Raw genomic sequence first — 22,148 nt, 5'->3', positions numbered from 1 at the left:
ACCTGCTCTCTAGGTCTGTCCCTGATCCACACAGAGGTGTGTCTTCATGCGTGGCCGAGGTGAAGAACACTGTGCTTTCGGAGGTTCTCTGGGCTCCATTCGTGAACTGAGTGAAATCTTATGTTTCAAACCTTACTAGTCACCCCCACTCAAGTGACCGCTCTGCCACCTCTGTTGATTGACTCAGGGGATGCGGAGTTGCCTGTGCACACAGGCATGTGCCACAGAGTAACACCCGCATCATTCTACCTGCCTGTGAACATCAAAAGGACAGGACTACATTTTTCTAGGGCCATGGAGTCAAGCAGAATACATGATGTAGCACAACGGATGTAGATTTTTTAAACCTGCAAAAATGTAACTACAGAAATCAAATTGGTATTTGAGACTTTCCAGCCGCCCCTCCCCGACCTGAGTTTCTCCTTCTCTGCTGAAGGTGCAAGCCCAGCATTGTTTGACTGGTGCAATGGCTGAACACGCCACAGCCCAGCGAGCTGTTAATGAAAGTGTCAGGGCTAAAAAGAAAACTATGGAGCAATGTCACTTACATAGAGTCTAATATTAGGTCTGCAAACTCCTTCATACATACACACAAACAGATGATGGCAAAGTAAGGTTTATCCCAGCATATGAGATGTAAGGTGAGAAATCTATTTGAGTGATATGCTACATTAGTTTTTTAAAAGTAACTCTATGTTATATAAATGTAATGAATGTGGTTATGAAAAAAACCTAAGCAGCTTATGGGTGCAAAGGAATTGCCTTAAGGGGATAAAATCTACCCTCACAAAATCTATGGCATAAATGATGCTTAAATGAAATGGTAAAACTCTACTTTTGTCTCTTCCAATACTGACTTCTTATAAATGCTAATCTTTTCTTACATAGAAAATACAAGAATGCCTATTTATTTTTTACTTCGTATTTAATTGGTTAGGACTTTTACTAAACTGCTAAAGAGGTGATAAGAGCATTCTTCTTAGAGGTATTTCCATTGGCAATGTTTAGGAATTCAACTGATTTTTAAAGTACTGCACTTGCACTTGGCAATTTGTTGAACTGTCCTATTCGCAAATTATGTGGCCTCAAGTTCTTTTTCTTCTTCACGGTGTTGATTGATCGTGCAACCTACAGTTCTTATTGTTATGAATGAGATCTTCCCCCCCAAAAGGGGATAAATGGTAACACATGGTTGGTCTAACACAACTTTATTTCTGTTCTATTTCCAAACCAATTACTGGCCTACACAGTACCAACGTGTTTGCCTCGACGCCAGTCTTCAAGAGCATCTACGAGTTAAATGCTCTTGCAGTCAGAATCTCAACAGGGACAGACAAGCTGGTTTAAGGATGCACCTGGGAGAGCCGAGCGCATCACTGTAGCTTTAAAATTCCTGCTAGGGAAAGTCTCCCTGCTTTGCAGGCACCTGTCGGTGGCAAACTGCCTCCTGGATCCACCTGGAAGGGGGATCCCACTGAAGAGTGCAGCAGCAGCACCAAGGCTCAGCCCTAGGTCCACACAGACCTGCTCCCTGGAACCAGGCAGCAATGCACAGCCTCTCCAAAATGGGTCTTCGGACAAGGGAGTGACTAATCCACCTGTGACTGACTTTAGTGAGGACATGAACCTAATCTGCTTTAGGCATCTTCCATATTAAAAAGTTTAGTCTCAGATCCTTTTGAGATAGATTCTGACAAAGCCTGTAACTGACAACTTGTAACTTATTATGGTGTTCACTCGTCTGTGGAAGTTCATTTTTAATAAAGACTATCTCTGCGACCCAAAGGTAGGAAAGGACTGCTAAAATAAAGCACAACAATCCTGGCTGGTGTGGTTCAGTGGACTGAGTGCCAGCCTGTGAGCCACAGGGTCACTGGTTCAATCCCAGTCAGAGCACATGCCTGGGTTGTGGGCCAGGTCCCCAGTAGGGGGCGCACGAGAGACAACCACACATTGATGTTTCTCTCCTTCTCTTTCTACCTCCCTTCCCTTCTCTCTAAAAAAAAAAAAATCATAAGCCCCAAACCTAAAGGAAAACTTTTTTCTTTATGGATTTTTTTAAATGACTGTATTTTCTTTTTAAAGTAAATACTTCAATAGTAAAATGGGCAAAATACGGGCAGGCCATGCACAGAAGAGGCAAATGTCAATTCAACACTTGCAAAAAGTACACAGCCGCGCCTAGGGGTCAGGGAAACGAGATGGGGTGATACACCACTGTGCCCAGTCCCGATGTGGCACCCAGTCTCCACGTGGCTTGCAGTGCGCCCAAGTTCCTGCTTCTCCGTCTCACCAGCTCTCGGCCGACTGTCGTCTCCCAACAAGCAGGTTGGCCAGCTGCCCTCCACAGGGCACCTGCCACTTACAGCCCTCCGGCACCACGTGGGGTCCAGAGGGTCCGAGGTCACTGGTGGCCGATTTGCTGCCCTTTTGTCCTGCACACACAGGTGGCGCTGCAGAGCCCCTTGGGTCTATGACCTGTTCTGGGCCGTAGGAAGTGTTCCGTGTCCCCCTCACTTCTTGCTCTTTCCCTGCTACGGCGACCGAGCGCCAGTGGTTCCGATGGTTCAGCTACAAGATGAAGCCCACCCCCCACTGTCGGACGAGGTCTCTGCCAGACTGTGGACTTTCAGTGTGAATGAGAAACATGTGTAGGACTGACCAACTAGGGCTGTGAAAGAAAGAACCCTAAAGTCATAGGTGTAACAACTCTCTAAGGTATGGACCTAGAAATAGAACCGCTGCACACGAACACGCGGCCTAGCCCAGAACCAGCAGTTCCCAGGCGGCAGTTAATGGGACCCAGCCCACCCAAGTTTCTGAGTCTCCCAAATCAACATGCCTCCTTCCCACTGAGGAACTCGGACAGTAGTGTCCACAACGCAGTGTGTCCCCCTTGTCACTGCTGGCTCACACGGTAGCCACTAGACTCTGAGATGAGGCTAGGGTTACTGAAAAACTGAATTTTTAAAACTTAATCTTCATTGTACTTTCTTGTTACCATTTAGCCCCCTTATACCCTCCTCCCCACAATCCCCACACTGCTGTCCAGTCCTCCTCCTTCCTTTCTGCTCCATCCTTCCATTCTCTCTCCCCTCACATCCCCACTCGCTGTCATCTTGCTGGTTTCTGAAGGCTTAAAAAATGTATAGAGTATTTTTAGTAAACACTGTATTGATTTGTGTACACAACATATTTTAATAAATTTTACGTTGATTGGAAATATTAAACAACACTTAGGTATAGGGTCAAATGTCTAACTGTAGCTGCCCTCCTCACTCTTTCCAATGTGGCTGCTCAGAAGCCAAGGTCACGCATGTGGCCCACAATGCATTTCAGTTGAACAGCTCTGCCCCAGACTCGGGCCATGCCCCTTAGCCCACCTCTCATCTCAGCATGACCTTGGCTTTTGAGCAGTCACGCTGTATCAGACACATACCAGCGTGCCTCATACAAGCTGGTGCCTTAACTCAGTCCCTGCCCCGACTGCAGCCCATGGTCAAGGGCTCTGTGTCTCAAAACCATACGCATTAGAGGTGCGAGGGGGTACCACGGTGCTTCTGCAGGCATCGGCATGTACGCCCGGTGAATCGGGCGCCACTGATCTGTTTTCTCGGTGGTAAAAAGGGGGATCAGTGGCTGCCCCTTCCTACCTTTATGGCCTTGAAGTTCGTTTCTGCCCGTCCTCTCTCCTAGTCCCACTGTAGCTACCTTGGTGGTCCATGCCTGACACGACCCCCCTTCGGGCCTTTCCTGCCATATTTGACCTCTACTCCTCCTTAAATAGCCAGAGGTGACAATTCTTAGACTCCAACTGTAGGATTAGAGGATGCCTCATGTCAACTCAGATGACAATCAGCCAAACCGCTGCATTTAAGCAACTCCCAGCTGTTTTCCTCAGGAGCCTGCCGATGGTCCCCTCAAGTCCAAATCTCTCTGCCCTTTTTGAGTCCTTGGATGCTGGGAATGAGAGGAGGGAATTCAGGACTCTGCAAACATCCTCACACTGGTCTTCACGCACGCGTGGGACTGGTTATGTTCAGGTATTGTGGCATCCACAGACAGTGCAGCTACTCTCGTGGCCCAGGCCCCTCCCAGCGGAGAGCTACACCGGTAGGGCCACAGACGGAGCTGGGCAAACTGCCACCACTGCCCGAGCCAGCCCCTCGTGGGGTTCTGCCAGGACAGGCCGACAGTGCACTGGCCTGGTCTCGGGGTCAACCCACAAGGGCAACATGTTCACGACAGGCCTCGGGGAAGGCAAGGCCCCTGCGCGCCCAGTGACACTGGCTTGACTTTACGTGGTTCTGAAACGCACCACAGAAGGCAGGCTGGGCCGTAAACAACCACACTGCTTGACGTTAGAAATGAAAAGGGAGAGACCATTTGGACAGTCGCTTTATTTAACAAACTTTACTCCGACTCCTCTATATAAATGTGTTTCCAAAACAGAGCAGCAGGCACACAAACCGTTAACACAGGATCTCTAACAACGCTTAGAACAGGTTATGAAATGTTTCACTTTTTGCTCACGTTGACACGGACAGACTCAAATATTATCTGAAAGGCTGAGCAGCAGTACACGCTCACTCTCTGGGGCGGCTTCCGCAGCACCCCCAGAGCAAGGGGGCGGGGCTTTCGGGGGCTCACACACCGTGTTTCGCTCCACAGCACTCGGCTCAGCAGAGGGCTTCACAACACTGTTTGGGGCTGGGGATCAAAATGTGAGTGAAGTATAACCTACTAGTTGTTTTTTAAAAACTTTCACTCTTTGTCATATCATAAATATAACAAGAGCATCTCATTTCTGCTCCCAAAAAGAAAATCTACTTTAAAAAAATAAGCATAACATGTTTTCATTAGTAAGTGCAATTAATGCAATTTAGTGAATACAGGTCCTTCAAAATCATTGCGGCGAGTACAAATACTCAACACAGTTCTGCTACCTTCTCCGACTGTCAAGAGACACCGCCGCGGCTCACTTCAGGACACTTGCTGCATGTCAACAAGCCACTTCCTAACGTCTGTTCCCCGGATCTGTTCCCCAGGGAAGATGGCCACTGTCTGCTCGCTCTTTTGTGCCTCCCAGGAACCCTCTTAATTCCTTAACAAGTACTGTAACTCGGAAACCCCACTCCCAAAGCTGAGCTACACATCCTACCCACAAAAGTTAGCTCTGTACAAGTGCACTGACTGCTTTAGGTAACACTTCAGAAAGAGTCGATGCCACCAAGTGCGAGGATTTCACGTTGACACTGAACACTTGGACCTGTCGCGGTCCTCTCTCCTGACGGGCTGTGGCGGAAGGTTTCAGGAGAGATGCTACAAAGTAGTGAGGTATAGGAGGGGGAAAATAAGTCATGGCCTTTTCTTCTCCTCCTTGTCCTATCTCTGGAAGTCCCTCATGCTGGAGGGGCACAGAACGGCCTCCTCCATGTAGTGGAGTTGCCCACAGTTCCATTTCCCGAAGAGCACCAACAGAAAATGCCGGGGACCGGACACTGCCAGGACCGGGGCTGCGGGGTGTCCACTCCCGCTCGTCCCTACGGATCAGACCCACACTCACTGTGCTTCCATTTTCTAAAAGTGAGACCAGACTATTATAAAAAGGTACTTCCAAAATAAATTATTTCTAGAATACAAAACATTTTATATTTTCTAACCCATCTAATTTCATTATAAAATAGGAAATCAGAAAATTAGCTACTACAGTTTCCGTATGGTAAAAAATATTGATATGTGTACATACACATATATACACATATAAAAATCCAAATTTCAACAAAAAAGCAACCAATCAACTCAGTGATTATGTCCTGAATCACACAAGACACGCTAACTGCCTGCAATAAGGAGTGACCACCAAAACAAACCGTTATCCATCTTATGAGAGGGTAATCAAAGACTTTCCCATGTGGGGGAAAAACACAGCGAGTCTCCGACTCCCCAGAGCCACACAAACGTCACTCAGGTGTGAGAGTCCCCAGCCGTGCTCACTACGCCAGCACAGCCCTCACGGAGGCGCTTGCAGTGAGACGCACTCAGGCACTGGGCTCCTCGTGGCTCAGCCAGCGTCCTTCTGCAGGGCAGTCTGAGCCCCACCTGCCCACCGACTGTCTGCCCGAGAGGCCCCGTGGTGCAGGGGGTGGGCTTTCCCCGACACACATGAAGGTGCTGTGAGCGCCGCTCAGCGTGGGACCTGACATCCGATGGGACAGAGGGAGCAGGAGTGTTCTTGGGAGTTGCTTCCTAGGAAAATGAGCAAGGGGGACAGCATGACTGTGGCTAAGGTCAACTAGAAGGGGACTGTCGTTGGTGAAAACCCGGGACAGTGCTCCTATAACAGCAAAGGTGGTGGCATGTTTCTATTGAGTGGATTCCTGGCAGTTTTTTGTATTTTCCCCCGAGGGAAAGCTTTATGGGCCTCAAAGGCACAAGGATAGGGGCAGGACGGGAAGGGAGGGGGGAGGGGACTGACTCTGTCCCACAGGTGGGCCCGTTCAGAGAGGCAGCGCAGCCTGGGGGCAGCGTCCACAGCGCCGGCCGGGCACTTGGTCTCCAGCCCCATCTGCGGACGCTCTCCAAGGACAACTCCGCTGCACTGATGCCAAATGGTCTCTGCACGCCAACCTTGCGGTACCTTCCCAGGTTTACTCTGCGTTGTAAGAAACCTGTTCATTCACATTTTTAATTGGCTACTTTTGTGAGAGGGCTAAGGGCAGACAGGAGACTTAACTTCAGATACTCTCCCTCCGTGACTCTTTGTTTTGCAAAAAGGCACGTTCCCTCCCCAATCATCACAAACTGAAAAACTGTACTTAAAACGAACGCAAAAGCTTGAAAATGATTTTTCTTCCCTAACACCTGCTGTTGAAGCAGCAAATTCAGGCAAACCCTTACAATGACTCTGAACCATTTTTTGAAAATGCAGCTTTCTCTGCTATAAAGAACACTTATCAAGGGTCCTACGGGGGTGAGGGATTTTTTAAAAATGGCCAGTTCTCTGTCACCAAATTTAAAACTGTAGAAAATATAATTTCTATTAAGTACCAAATATTCAGGAGACAAATTATGGCAAAAAAGGGGGGGTATGTGTGTGCACACAAGACATGGGTTTAATTCATCAGTAGCATTCTGTTACACGGGCACGTGTAAAACACTCTCAACTCAGCCCCAAATGGGTCACAAGAGCTTTGCATCTACTCAGGAAAAGGGTGCCAAACTAAGAAATCTCAGATCCCACTGATTTCTGCTGAAAGTTTCCCTTCTCTCCAAGAAAAAAAGTATGTCCACATATTTGTCATATTTGTGCGTACACTTGCAGAGGCTTCAAATACCTTCCAAGTTCCAGTCACATATCTGGCTGAGCCCGACTCCTGGTTCTCAACACCCCTACCAAGGGATCTGAAGAACTAACGATGCTCGCATTCCCACAACCTGTGTTTCTCCTACTGAGTCAAGGACGGGAGAAAAAAACAAAACGAAACAAAACACCCAAACCTAACCAGAATAAACTAAAAGAAAAACAGTCTGCTTCAAACACCAACTTTTCCCTTACTTGCCCTTGGAGTAAAGAACATCCCAGTCTCTAGTTGCTTCTATCAAATGCCGTTGGCCATGACTCATCCACTCCTCCTGGTCTTCGTACAGCCGTCCACAAAACCAGCACTTGAATGTGCACTGTGAGTCATCGGGCAAGGAATCCACCACCTGGTAGTTGTTCTTGTGCACTTTTTTCAGTTTCATCTTCAGCATCATTTGCCTCTTTATCTGACTGGCCTCCTCCACATTCTGGTAGGTCAGCCGGACATGATGCCGCCTGATGCCCAGCTGACACCTGGTCCTCTCTGACAGGACGACTTTGAGGACATTGCCTTTGTACTTGTTTATTACCTTCATCACGTTGGTCACTTCCGGTGAGTCCACATCAGGATGGTTTAACACGATGACAGGCTGGTTCCGACGGGGGCACTTAATCAACTGGTCCGGCTTGGCTGCTATCAGTCGAAGCTGTCTTGCAACCTGAAAAATCGAAGGCTCCTTGAGACAGTGGCTGGGATCAGCCTGAATTTTGCTTTTCTTCTTGGAGGAACTGACATGCTTGGCTTTATTTTTATGTAACGGAAGACGTCTGGAAAGCACTTTCCCTTGCTTGCTCAATTCACTGCTTCCTTGCTGACTGTGCACAGGGCCAGTTTTTTTCAGGGTAGCACTATAAACAGCACTCTCTTTTCTTGGTTTAGGCCGAAGTGATGGGTCAAGGCTACGGGACATGTCTATCGGCCTGCTCTCACTTGTTGAAGCCTGTAAGTCCAAGTCTACCGGTTTCACTGGGCAGAGTGGGATGGGTTTTATTAGCTGGGTCTCACTGCAAGGGATGCTGACAGGAGTGTCACACGTAGCCTCTATAATGTGGGCATCCTCGGAGGAATTGAGGACCCTCAACACTGCCCCTTTGGGGATCAATACTGGAGTAGCAGCAGGAGCCTTCCTGGTTATTCGGCTTTCAGTTTTCCCATTGCTGCCTTCTACAAATGGTGGATATATCTGCCGCCCACTAATACCACCATCATCCTGAGGTTTTGAGACAGTGCCTGCAGAATAGCCACTGCCAGTGAATGGCACATCAATTTCTTCAGGGGCAGCTTTCGAAGTTCCCTTGGATGCCTGCCCTACAGAACGACGCTGTGTGTTACTTGCAGCCAGAGAGGAAGGCTTGCCACAGGATTCAATTAACTGAGCAATCTTTCTGCGCAGGAGTTCAATTGACTTTATTTTGGAAGTTGAACTATTCCACTTAACGCTCTCTGGGACGTCTTCTGATCCAGAGCTCAGGGAAAACACTGATGAGATGACCGGGCCGTCGAAAGGGTCATTAGTTCTTTCGGAATTCTTTAATGCCAAAGGCTCCTCCCCAGGCTGTTGAGATCTGGTTCTATCTTCTCCTGTTATGTTTATGTGTAAATACTCACTCCTATACTGAGAGGAAACCTGGCCTGTATTCGAAACTGCTTTGCAGTCCTCCGTCTGGCTGTCCTTCAGCTTCCTAGCAGACGGAACCATTCTTACAGGAATACTGATCTCACTTCTAGAGCCCAGGTCATTTTTACTCATGGGCAAAAAGCCGTTTTCTCCAGAGAAGGAGATGGTAGTAGGTGATGCCGTGAGAGGAAAACACTGTCGCGGGTCACTGTGCAAGCGCTTCCTGCCGTCTGCAAAAGGAACAGCAGCTTTGTAGGGGAAAGGATGTGAGGCAGTGCCGAGACTACGTAAAACACTGTTTTTCACTATAGATAAGGGGGAGTGGTCTTTCAGGGCAGCGGGAGGAAGGGCAGTTCTATGAGGATACATGGGGCTTCTTTTCTGCAAGTCTTCAGCTCTGGCTGAGTTGAGAAGGGATTCTGCACAGCTGTACACACTAGAATTGGACATGAACATATCATAAGACCTTATCCATTTCACATTTTTAATTTGCTTCTGAACTGACCGGAGGTTATCCAGGCCTCCGAGTTCTCCGACATTCCCTTCAATCACCAGGGACTTGGTTTGTTCTGCAGAAGCCGTTTTTTCTCGTCCATTTGGACCCTTCTCTTTACTCATACGCCCAGAATGACCTCTATCACTCCCACCAGCCTCCAGGCGATTATTTTCTTCCAGAGGGAACAGTTTCAGAACAAGCTGTTGTGTTCCATTGACAACCTTCACATCTACCAGCTGAGCTAAGCAGTTCGCAGGGACGATGAGCTCCGCTGGTGCCACCACGGTCAGTGGCATGCCGGGCTGAACAGGCTCTGTGGCCGGGGAGAGCACTTCCACCTCCACGCTTCTGTTCCCGAACACACTGACGTCGCTGGGCTCGGGCAGCGGCCCCTTACTGGGGACACACACCACGTCTTTCTGGTACTCCTTCAGTTCAGGCACCAACGTGATGCTGTGCATTTTGTCTTTGTTGGTCTGCAAGGAGAACCTTGAAAGCTGATCTGACAACTTGCTCTGCGGTGCGGAGCCTGGATCCGAGGCTTTGGAAAGCTCCGCACTTTGTTTCAACGTGCTGGTCCTTTTCGGCTCCGGCTTGGTGACAACTTTGGGCGGCCGTTTCCCGCCAGCCTTCTCGTGAACCCTCTTCCTGTGTTTGACGATGTAGTCATTCCGAATAGCACCGTAGTCGCAGTACTCGCACCGGTAAGGGAAGACGCCCGTGTGTTTCACCAGGTGCCTCTGAAACTCCCCCTTCGTGTAGGAGACGTGGCTGCAGTGAGAGCAGATGAACTTGATCTCTTCATGCTGAAGTGTGTGCTTCCTGTACTGCAGAGGATCCTTCGTGGAAAAGCGACATTTATCACAATAGTACTTGCCTGGTTTAAAGTTCCTTACCTTGAACTTGTTATTGCTGGGGCTTGCGATGGTTTCGGCTTTATTTCCCATGTGAGCAGCACTTGGATTACTGCTCCCAAAAGGCAGGTGGGGCGAAGCCACCCCAAGGCTGCACTGGAAGCACACGTATCTGTCTTCCTTTTGGCCCTGCCCGGGCCCCCTCCTCAGATCCTGGGGAGGGATCTGGTGAACACTCTTACACTTGGCACACGTGGCAGTGGCCAGCAGGGAGGCCTCTGCCTCCGAGCCCTGGTACAGAGGTGACTGGGCTTCCTGTCTGTCTGGCCGAGTGGCTCTATTAGTGTTAGGCTGTCTGGGCGACATGGTCAAAGAACTGTGTCCATCATTCACTTGTGAACTGAACAACTGCTGTCCAATATCCTTCATCTTCTTTATTTGCATTTAACAGAGTCCACTGGGATCCAGAAAGACTTGGCATGACAGGACCCTTCAGAGGCAGCCTTCAACAAACAGCGGCCAGCGGACACGCAGTTACTTCCGGGGAGCATACTTAGTTATCTGTTTTTAAATACCGCCACGCAGGTGCAGGGCCCCGAAACATGGCTGTGTCCGAGTCTCTGGAATTCCAGGCCACCCTAAAGGGGAAAAAAGAAATCAGAGTGTGATGAACATTATGAACAGAAGGGTTAGCTGAGCTATTTCCAAACTTACTCTGTAAATGACCTTGGGGATTGATGCTATATCTCAACATAGTACCTTAGACACATGTGAGTTAACACATAACACCACCGAGCTGGCAGATAAGAAACAAACTGAAACTAGCCTCGAACTCGTCCATTTAGACCAGCTCTGAACATCAACAGCAGTACGGAAGTCACGGCCGACATTCAAACAGCCTCTATCAGGGACGGTTATTTTTAAACGTCACCGAGTGCATCCTAGTGGTGCCACAGGCGTACTTTCACGTTCGCCTCACTAGCAGCTGGTGCCGCACATTGTCATTTCAGCTCTTACGCATGCGAGTTGCCAAGCGGAGCAGCCAGGGCTCCGGGTCAGGAGTCTACTTGTCTCTACCTCACGCCGATGCCCAGCGTGGACCCCCAGCCTCACTCACACACTCCATTCGCTCTCAAGCGGTGGGTCAACACCGACAGTATTAGGTGGACACATATTCCTTCCTCTACATCTCACTGCGCCTCTGTCGTAGGCCAGGCACTGTTCAAAGTCTGCAAGGCAGTGAGCAAAGCAGACTAGTCCCTCTGCCCATGAGGGTACACGGCGGGCAGCGGGGAGGTTGTATATCTGGGTACACAATACCACAACAGATGGCAGATTAAGGAGTAACTCCGTGATAAAGCTGTAGGGCTGGGCGTGGAGGTGAGGACAGTCAGCGAAGGCCTCTGGATAGGCGGGACTCTGAGCAGAGACCCCAGAGCAGCCAGGGAGCGAGCACGTGGTGGTTTGGGGGAAAGAGTTTCGGGCAGGAGGAGCAAAGGTCTGTGGAGTGTGGGCCTGAGCAGCAGAGGGGCGGGAAGGAGCCGGGCGGGGGAGGGAGGAGTGAACGGCAGAGAACCAGGGGCTGGGGCTGGCCGAGGCAGGATCTACAACACAGGGCCCTAGGACTCAGCCTCCCCCTCCGAGAGAAAGAGCAGGGAGAGGCCGCAGCAGCCATGGGACGTGCTGGGGGCGGCAGGTGCAGGTGCCGGCCTCCAGCGGCTGTGGGAGAGATGGTGGCAGCAGAGAAACCTGTTGGGGCGGAAGGGGCTCAGATGTGGCGGTGGAGGCAGAGCTATTTTGATGGGGCGAGTGCCACAAGTAACAAAGTGACTAATTCACACAAAAATACCGTAGTTGGCCATGTAGAATGTGTACTTTTTTGCCGACAGTTTCGAGGAGAAAAATAAGGATGCGCATTATACACGGGTATAATGATTACATACCATGGGTACAATAATGGGTATAATCTGTCCATAATGTGCACAGAAACGTGGGTGCACATTATACACAGCAAAATACAGTAGTTAATGATCGTTAAGTACCAAGAAGTACACTTTCTTCCCCCAGAATTCACAACTATGAACAAACCAGTGTAATTTGGGATCTATTCAAAGCCTTTTTGTTATGACCTTAAAAATCCACTTAAAACCTTTTTAGCTTCAATTTTTTTCATCTGGCAACGAGAACTGAGGAGAGCCGCCCACCCCTCCCACACCCCTCCCACAGCGCAGAGCACACAGGGGCGCCTCTGAGAGTCTGCGGGCTCATCCACATGCACAGAGGCCCTCCGGGGCATGCAGAGTCGGCCCCGCGCGGGCAACACTGCAGGAGGGCTGGCGGCTTCCTTGGGGCACACTGCTGGCCAGGAGCCATAGAAAAGACTAGAAGGCTGGTCTGCGGGAGCAGGTTGCTCTGCAGGGTCGAGAGAAACAATCGAGGCAAGTCCAGATCTCGTGTAAAACCTGCCCTTCTCAAGCATTTTTGGAAAACTTCCTAAGAACCACAATGGACACAAAGTTTGATTGTTCTCCTGGAGTGTCACCTTCCCCTCTGTTACTTTCGCAAATGACAGTTCTCTCCGCTGAGCAGCAGTTCTCACCGGCCATGGAGCCCAGCGGCACGCAGGGACTCCCTCCGAAGAGCACCACCGCAAGTGTGTATGTAACAGGACCGGTCAAGTGCGTGGCGGCCCGGGGGCTGCCAGCTGCTGCCTGCCCCCTCCGAGCCCAAACGCGCCTCCTAGGACAGGACACACTTACTGGCAACCTGGTAAGTGCGGGCCAAGACCAGCACTTCCATTCTCCTCTGCACTCCTGCTACACGCAGCAGGCAGAACTTTCGGAGCAGCCCCTAGAAGGCGACATATTTAACACTCCAGATCTGTCAGCTGGCCGATCGGAGGGAGCCAGAGCGCTGTGGGGACTTCCGCCTCCAGTGCGCTGTCCGTCCCCACTGCCTGCTGGTCTACGCTCACCTAGGTTACTTCCAAGCCCAGTCTGATGCTGCTGGTCCCTGATATCACACACTCCTTGTCATCTGAGAATTCCACTAACATCGACAGTTCCCCTCAGCGTTTTCATCCTGTTCCAACAGGGTACGCCATGCCTGCAGCCAGAGCCTAACAGAGCCAGAGGCCCCAAGAATGGAAGGGCTGAAAGGGGACCAGTCCAGGGATTCCTGAATCTGGACATGCCTCAGGAACACAGCTAACGCAGCCGTTCCTGGGCTCCACCCCTTAGCTAGTGAATGTCAATCTCAGGCGGGGCGGGGACGTCTGTGGGCAGTAAAAGCGCACTGTGTTAGTCTGATGAGAGGACCAGAGGTCACTGGTTGCAACTTCCAGCAACATCAGAGCCCTTTAAAACATCTGCACCAGCTGCCCATGCAGCCACAAGTAAAACTCCTTTCGTCTCTGGGCAGCGCCTTTTGCCACAGTTCTTACGGTGAGGAGCTGACCCTGCATGGAAAATGAAACCGGCCTCTGGAGCTGCAAACAACCTAATCCCTCCGGACAGACTAGCTGTTAACTGCACATGTCCCCTCACCCAGTCCTCAGTTCCCAATTTCGCTCACAGACCTGCACATCTCTCATGGACCAGCCTCCTAATGCTACCAGTTCCAGAGAGAGGAGGGAGGGGGAGAAAGAAAAACGGGACAGACAACAGGAACGGCTGCCTGGCATGGCTGGCTCTCCAGCTCTTCTAACTAACACTCGACGTGTTTACCTAAGGAACTCTCAAACCACGTCACGAGACGCTCTGCTGGAAGCGGCATCCAAACCAGGATTCCACTTGGGCACGGCCGGCTTCCCGGCACTGCTCTGGCCTCCGAGTCTTCAAAAGTCACGACAGCAGTTCTGCCATCTCCCCCCGCCCCGGGCCTTTTAGAACGTGGGGGTGCCGCTCCTCCTAAAACTGAAGACTTAACGGTCTGAGCTCCTGGACAATATGAAGGTATACCTCAGCAAGGTGGGCAGAGCGAACGTGCTGAGGAGGAGCCCCTGGAGAGTGAACCACGCCGCCCAGAGAGCCCGAGGTACGCAGCCCCCTGGAGGCGCTTCTGCAAAATCACCTCAGCAGTGACGCGGAATTGGAAGTCCACGGGGCCAGGGGCCAGGGCGCAGCACGCAGCTGTGACCAGCAAACACAGTTCACGGGGAAGGACAGACATCTAGGTCACGACTGCATTACGTCACCTGGGAGGAAGGAGCTTCCTGGCTACTGAGCCATTCTCAAAATAATTCCATATTTCTATACCGTCATTTCCCTTAGTCCAGCTGAAAAAGACGTCAGGCTTCCTTAAAACAAGACAACACATTCTCTCTGCCCTTTGTAACTTGTGTGGCTAGTCAAGCAGAGGTGGGACCTCAGATGTAACACCCCAAGTCAAAGGTGAATGGACCAAGTGCACGGCTTTGATGTTGGTACATACTCGTGGACAGCACCTGAGGCCGCAGCAGACCTGAGCCATGTCCCCTTTGTCCCCTGATCCCTCCACCAACTTCCTCTATCTGGTTCACATTCAAGTACAACCAGCTGGGTCTTCCTGGCAAACCTACTGCCCCACGGGCTGAAGGCCAGGGATTCTATAACACACTGCAGATGAAGGGCCGTGCCCACATGTACCTGACACGGAGAAGGTCCCTGATAAACGACTGTCACTGCCACTGCCGCTCTTCACCTGCCCTCCAGACTCACAGCACCGTGGACACAAAGCCCCTGCATCCACCTCCTAGGACTAGAATCCGACATTCTTTTAAGTAAGGCAGGCGGGCTCTGAAAAACACAGGAAACACCCGGTATCATTACCTTTAACACATGAAGATGGCCACGCACAAGAAGTTGCCTGTTCTGGAACAGCACACACAGAGCGAGCTTTTCAGTGCAGTCACCTGCGCCCTCAGCCTGACAACTGCCACACACAGTGTGTGCATCCCAAATGCGCTGCCCACAGGCTGTCCTGTCTTCCTGGGGGGAGGCCCGAGTGCAGCAATCGCTGCCAGTGGCTTTCTTTTCCTTCTGACTCTGCGCTTGCCTGCCCTGGTCTGGTAACGATTTATCATGGGAACATGTGGAGAGAAATACCAACTTTGAGAACCGGTTCAGTGATGCTGACACTAGATGTGTAAGTTCTTACTAAAAAAAAAAAAAGCATCTAACTTCTCAATACTGAAAACGTCCAATGTTGGACAGAATTAGAAGAAAATCAGTCCAGTGGTGTCTGAAGCTACAGAGTCCGGAGTCGGATTACAGGGCTTTAAAGCCCAGCCTCACTGCTCCCCAGGCAACCGGGGCAAACTGTCCCCTTCCACCTCTGTCAGAGGCATCGATGGCACCTGTGCCTTGTAGGGTTGTCCTGAGAACTACCTGTGAGAATGTGACTGAAAGTGCCTAGCTCTAAGTTATGCATGCACCATAAATTGTTCAAAATATTTTCCATTTTTTTTAATAAAAAAAGAGAAGAAATGATGCCAATCACAAAAACAAATGGGTGAACTAACAGGCTTCTTAGCTGCCTGGCAATTGCTCCCTCCAGAACATAGACTGCATCTCATTTTATAGTTTTAATTCTATTTGCTTGGTTGTACAGCCTAGAAGGCAATCTACCTCTGGGGCAAAACCGCCCACCTGCCTGATTGGCACAGTGGCTGGCAGGTGCTCAGAACGACACAGAAGACGCTGGACCCACAACTCGGGTTTACACAGAAGCTCATTACTAAGTTACCTTTTCTTCTCCAAGCCCAGTGAACTGTGCAATGCCCTTGAAGCAAACCAATGGGTTTCCATGCTCCGAGTCTACGTGAAAAGCAGCTGGCCAATAGCATCCTGTGCCTAGTACGTGCATCACCACATTTCTGTTTGTGAGAGATGCCTACCAAAGTCAGTATGCATTGGCCGGCTGCATTCTTTTGGGACAGAAGCAAATCTAGGAAGCTCTTCCCAGAAAGCCTTTCACTGCGGCCCCTGCCTCATTCACAGCAGTGGCTGGGCTGCAGCTGTATGTGCCCACGAAGAACAAAGGGGATGGAGTCGAAGGTTTGTAGTCCCAACTCCGAGCCTGTCTCTTTGCTGATTACTTGGGAGAGTAATTTCTCTCTGTCCACTGCCAGGCTTCGATGCCTTCAAACTTAATGGGTAATTAGGAAAAACAAACTGGGTAACGGAGGCAAAGCACCCTGCCTCGTGGGAGAGGCGCTCACAAATGGCATCTGCTGCTCTTGCGTAGGCAGCCTCCACGAAGGCTAGTGTTGATGCCATTCTACCCCAAAGTGCCCAGAAGCATGTGGACAGGTGCCCCTGACTGGGGGGGGGGGTGCACAGGGAGTCCAGCATCAGGTACAGAAACTCTTGGTATTTCCCTCACGGGATAAAGTGCAGGAAGAAACTTGCCTCTCTCAGCAAAGCCCTTTTCAGACCATTACAAAGAATCGGAATGGAGCGGAACAGTACATGGATCTAAAGGGCAGCAATGAAACTATCTTATTCGTTTTGCAAAACTAACCTTCCACCTGGAAATGACGTTAAGTGCCGACTGGTGGCCATCAGATGACAAATATTTGACTGCTCTGACAAATGTATCCCCTTGGGGCCCTAGCTTTCCTTCTGGAAGTAGGTGGTTCCCTTGGAGCACAGCTCGGAGGAGCAAAAGGCTGGGCAAGGGAGTCCCTGTTCTGATGCCCCTGCTGTCCACCTGAGAAGCGTGACCATGGACAGAGCAATGACCTTGGGACAGCCAGAACAAGCTCCAAAACTTGGGTTTTTGATGCCAGGGTTCTGTGATGCCACACGTGTTCATGTAAAAAGGAAATGTGATGCCTGATTTCCAGAGCTGATGTGAGAAAAAGGTAAATATGCAAAGAGCAGGCAACCTTATACTCGGCAATCAAGACATGTTTTGTGAAGAAATAAGTCAACATATTTTTGGAAGGCCCCTTGGAACATGGAAGAGTCTAGGACTCTCCAAAGCAGTAGCAAACTCTTAGCTTAACAAAGGGGCCCGGCAACATCAAGGTCGGCAGCGGGAGGCCAAGATCCCCGCCCTTCCCCAGTCTATAAAGGAGTCACTCTGCGTGCCCCTTGACATTGTGGAGCACGTCAACTGGGACTACCTCAGAAAACAAGGAAAGCTACTAGACAGTTAAAAAGTTGGAGAGAAAACCTTTCAAAAGGAAGATGACCATTGTTGGAGTTCTTAAAGTCTAAAACAGTTCTATGCGTGGAAAAATAAATGTTAGGCAAGAATGCTCTTGCTGGCATAAAAAAAAGACATGATACATTTTGGTATTTCCTTTTCTTGCCTTTAGGAAAAAACGAAATTTCATAAACGAAGTGGATTAAAAGTATAATAAAGTATAATCAAGCACGGAGGAAACACCTTCCAGAAAACCAGTGATTACTAACCCTGCCTGCATTAGGGTGCCCACTTCTCCTACGCCCAGAGTGTCAACGTTCCTTTTTAAAGCGGTCCCTGGGATGGCTGGTCAGCCGTTGATGCCAGAATGACCTGGGAGGCTCAAAAACTGAGGCTGCCTGGGCCCCGCTGTGCCCTTCTGATGCGCAGCAAAGACTGAGAACCACCACCTCGCACGACAGGTGAGGACAAATGTGCAGGAGTGGCAAGAATAGCAACATCATGGGCAGTCTTTTAGATGCCTAACCCACCTGTGGGTGCTTGGACGCAGGTCAAGGCCACTGCCTTGGACTGTAATGAGGTGATCAGGCAATGGGACTCTGGGTCTTAACCTTGCTTAGCCTCATGACCTTGGAAACACGATCACTGATGCTCTGTAAAGTGTGCAATCAGAGTAACGACTGTAGATTCCTGAAAACCTCAGTGTTCCCGACACTGGCTGGTGTGGTGAACACAATGAGAACACACCAGGGCTGTTTCACCCCTACACCTGACAAGGGCTGCTGTCTTTAAGGAGCATAATAACAGGAGGTGAAGAAAGTAACTGCTACCCCAGCGATCCAATCAGGATGCCCAGTGGCCAGGTGTATCCGCCAACCTTAATAGCACCTTGGCCGAAGGCAGGCAGAAAGGTGTTTGCAAAGGCAGATTAATACATTACCTTGATACTCCTCCAGGTTCACCCTTGGTCACCTGCTTCTCGTAAGAAAACAGGTCTGGAGAAGCTGCTTGGCTTTTCTAAGGTCAGGGAGTGGGGTCAGCTGGTGTCTAATCTAAATCCTTTCTGTTCTGCCCGCCGCGGTGAGGCTGAGAACTGCAGTCACAGGTGCCGCTGTGCCGGGCGGTTCTAACTTCTGGCCTGATGCTGCCAAGCTACTGCTGTGAATCAGAAGCAGGTCGCAGGGGCTCCTTGTTGTCTTCTCGGGCACCCAGGCCCATGCAGCCTCTGCTCCAGGCCCTGGCTTCCACACTCAGAACCCCGGGGCGGTCAGTGAGCGCTGCTCCACCAGCCCTGCAAACAGAAGCCAGACGCACGGGCTGAAGTCCCAGGCTTGTGCAGCCTTGGTTTCTCCAGGCACTTTTCTTTCAGAAAAGGGGATAGTACCCCAAAGTGCTTCTCAAGCAGGGTGTCTGTCGGGCAAAGTCACACGAGGAGCTTAAACTGGGGTGGTGGGGAGGCTTCCCAGGACCCCCAGGACCCCATGAATCAGACTGTCCTTTGCCTGGGGTGGCCTCAGGCATGTCTTTAAAATTCTTCCGGGTGAGTCCAATGCCTCCCCACCCCACACTGCCCCATGACAACGATGTCGGGATTAGAGGATCTCTAGCCACCTTCAACTCTAAGAATGGATCTTGGAAACTGCAGTGGGTGGTGTGTGTATCTGCGAACGAAGGAAAGGCCATCTTTGCCAGGCAGCTAGAGAACAACTGAGACCGGGAAAACCTCACTGGCAAGGAAGGGGCTTGTTTGTCACAGTCAGCAGCATAGCACTGGACCACAGAAGGCACTTAATACACACTGGATGGGTGATGAATGAATGAATGAGTCAATGAGAGAAAGAACTGTTGGCCTGGCTGGTGACAGTGATAAAAATGTTCTTTGTTCTTCATCTGCACAAAAACTGGCCCAAGATCCTTTTCCTTAGAAGCAAAATTGATGTTTTTTTTTCCCCTCATTGCTATTACTAGATTTTTAAAAATCTACATTGGTTTAGCATAACGCATCAGGGAGGAAGCTCAATAAATAAAATGCCCTCCTCTTTTGTTTTCAAAATGCACTTGCAAGGAATGTCACCAGCATAACAAAACTGGATACATACAAAAGTGTTACTTTTCAAAACTATGTTTAGATCCAAGATGAAAAATAATTTTTAAACTGAAGATAATATCCATCGATATCATGCAATTTAAAAAGGCGAACAGTCTACTTGCATTCTTCTCAGATAATTCGATGCTGGTTTCTAAACCATTTGCTGGGCTTCAAGAACCCTGGCCAGTATTTCCTGTTGTGTGGACACACATCACAGCCAGAGGTGGGGGTGGGGGGGGGTGAACTTTGCATCTGTGACTCAGATAAATACTCCTTCTACCCTATCTGTTCTTCTGTAGGAAAGTCCTCTGACCTTTTGGAGAGCAAGTTCTATCTTATTCCAGGTGACTCTAATTCTACACTTGGGGGACAGTGTTTAAGGTTTCTAACACAACATTTACAGTTTAGTCATGTAGACTTTTATTTTTAAACAAGGCAAAGTGCGCAGCATTGCGCACTTCGTTTTATAATGGTAGGTTGAGAAATTGTTCATTACTCCCAGTTCATTATCCCAGTAGGAGGTACTTTAATGGGGAGATGTTAAATACCCAACATACATGAGTAACTTAAACGTTTTTTTTCATTCTAACCTTTGGCTTTTCCTTTTTGGTTTCGAAATGTTCATTCTTTTGTATTGTTTCCCTGGCCACAAAGTGCCCAAGAACCCTAAGGCAACGAGATAAAAGGGCGGGCTAGGATGGGGGAGGTCCCACAGAGAGTGACATCACCTGAAACAAAACAGACCTTCCCCAGCAAAAGGTGCACGGGTCCTCAGTGGTCAAGCCGGCCCCTGGACATGCCCCAAAACGCCCAAGGAAAGACGATGCCAGTCTGGTTTTCATGTTTATTGTTGGCACAATCACACCGACGGTCCACATTATTCGAAGCAAGTCCACCTCTAACAGCATGGGTGCTGGGAGGGACGGCGCAGTACCAAGCAGTTACACCGTGGTCTCTGGGGGCAGTCTGCCCCCTCTTGAAAGATCGCGGGGGGGTTGCTTCTAACTACTGAAAATCAAAACACGTCAGCGCTTACCTCCGAGGCTTTAAAAATGGCCTCCTGACGACACTTCCTGCTCCGGCCAACCGGTAGAAATTCTCCCAGGAGATGCATCATTTAAAACACAGGGGGCGGCACGGGAGGCCAGCTTGGAGGCTCCACACCAGCAACCGCAGACCGGACGTCGCAGCCTCTCAGGGTCGCGACCTGGCGCGTTTGGGGAGAGCCTGCGGGTCTCCGCGGCACAAAGGCAGGCTGGCAGGCAGGGGACGCTGGACCCTCAACCCACCGCCATCCAGCCCCCCTGGGTTTGTGGTCTCCCCACACCTTCCGTCCCTCTGTCCGTCAGCGCCCCCCACACCCCTCCCTTCCCTCCTCCCCTCCCCTGTACCTAATTCCCCTTCCCATTCGGCCCTTCCCCAGTTCTAAGCCTGCAGCCAGCCTGCCTTGGGGGCCACTAGGCCAGAAAGCCGCAGAGACTTGGCTGGGGGGGGGGGGCACGCAGAAGCCGGCCCGTACCACCGGTCCCACTCTCCACTCGGAGCGGCTCCCGCAGCCTCCTCCGCACCCAGACCCCACCTGCCCCGCGCATTCAAACCTGGAGCCCTGGCCCTCCTGCTCAGCTACTCACCAGTAGGGCTGGGTCCAGAGAGAGAGTCTACAGCCAGGCCACAAGCCGTTGCGGCCACCGCCGCTGCCGCGCCCCACACCCGCGGTAGGTCCGGTCCGCTGTAGATCCCTACTCGGGGGCGGAGCCCGGGTCCACGCAGCGCCTGCGCAGTGCAGAGAGAAGCTCGGCTGGAGCGGGCGCCCCCGGCTGTCTCTGGGCTATGCTGCTCCTTGCTCGGTTTCAGCGCCGAGCAAAGGCGAAGACCCAACGCAGCCCTGTTCCCTCGTTGAGAGCTCGCCCCGGTGCGTCCACATTCACTACGTGTAGTGTCCCTGCCTAGCTCCAGACGCTCCAGGAACCTTCCTGCGAAAGCAGAGCTGATTCTGCTCCCAGTTGCGGCCCAGTGGACCGTTTGTGGTCACCCGCTCTGTGCCATGCTGGGTCCAAGCCGAGGGTGCCTTTGTCCCCTGCCCTCGTGGGGCTTGAAGCCCAGCAGCCGATGAGTAAAGGCGAGAGAAATAAGTGAGGTCTTCATTCTCCCAATTCTTCCTCTCTTTTAAGCAACAGTGAATGACCTGGTCTACAAGGCTCAGGTTCGAAACCCAGGTGCTTTCTATCCTAGCTCCGGAGCGTGGGCGAAAAAGTTCCCTGACCTCTCTGAGTCTCAAACCCAAAGTCTCACCTGTTACGGAGGTAGTTGTGAGGGTCAGACAAGACAAAGGTTTTGGGCGAGTCCGAAGATGCCAGCGTTTTGTTCCCCCCCCCCCCCGCCCCCGCTTCCTGGACTCCAGCACCTTTTCTGTGAACCCCCCTCCACCCCACCCAGGCATGTGTTCACTTCTTTCCTTCCCGAAGGAAGGTGTAATTAGAATACACCCCTCCCAGAAGGAAGAATACGGCCATATTGCTAGAGTCCCCAAAAGCAGAGCCACAGGTGCGTCTCCCTACAAAATAAAATTGCTCCTTAGTAAGGGCAGATGGTAGCA

General features: G+C 50.7%; 1 protein-coding gene across 6 annotated transcripts; it reads right to left on the bottom strand.

The window, feature by feature from the left end:
* Positions 1 to 4,368: 4,368 nt before the first annotated feature.
* Positions 4,369 to 21,308, bottom strand: ZNF518B (zinc finger protein 518B). Of its 6 annotated transcripts, XM_037045868.1 has the most exons (5): positions 21,184 to 21,308; positions 20,589 to 20,759; positions 18,404 to 18,754; positions 13,092 to 13,182; positions 4,369 to 10,970 (listed from the first exon to the last, which is right to left on the bottom strand). In XM_037045868.1, exon 5 carries the CDS (start codon positions 10,774 to 10,776, stop codon positions 7,555 to 7,557), a length of 3,222 nt encoding a protein of 1,073 aa, XP_036901763.1. In that variant the 5' UTR covers positions 10,777 to 10,970; positions 13,092 to 13,182; positions 18,404 to 18,754; positions 20,589 to 20,759; positions 21,184 to 21,308; the 3' UTR covers positions 4,369 to 7,554. The 6 variants fall into 6 exon arrangements, with proteins under 6 accessions (XP_036901763.1, XP_036901759.1, XP_036901767.1 ...); XM_037045864.1 differs by lacking the exon at positions 20,589 to 20,759; XM_037045872.1 differs by lacking the exon at positions 21,184 to 21,308 and having other exon boundaries at positions 20,589 to 20,869.
* Positions 21,309 to 22,148: the final 840 nt, after the last annotated feature.

This window comes from Sturnira hondurensis, unplaced genomic scaffold (assembly GCF_014824575.4).
Source record: "Sturnira hondurensis isolate 20B ecotype Veracruz unplaced genomic scaffold, ASM1482457v3 Scaffold0000780, whole genome shotgun sequence".
Lineage (NCBI taxonomy): Eukaryota > Metazoa > Chordata > Mammalia > Chiroptera > Phyllostomidae > Sturnira > Sturnira hondurensis.
Note: the sequence above shows the minus strand (reverse complement) of the source record. Positions and strands in the feature narration are given on the sequence as shown.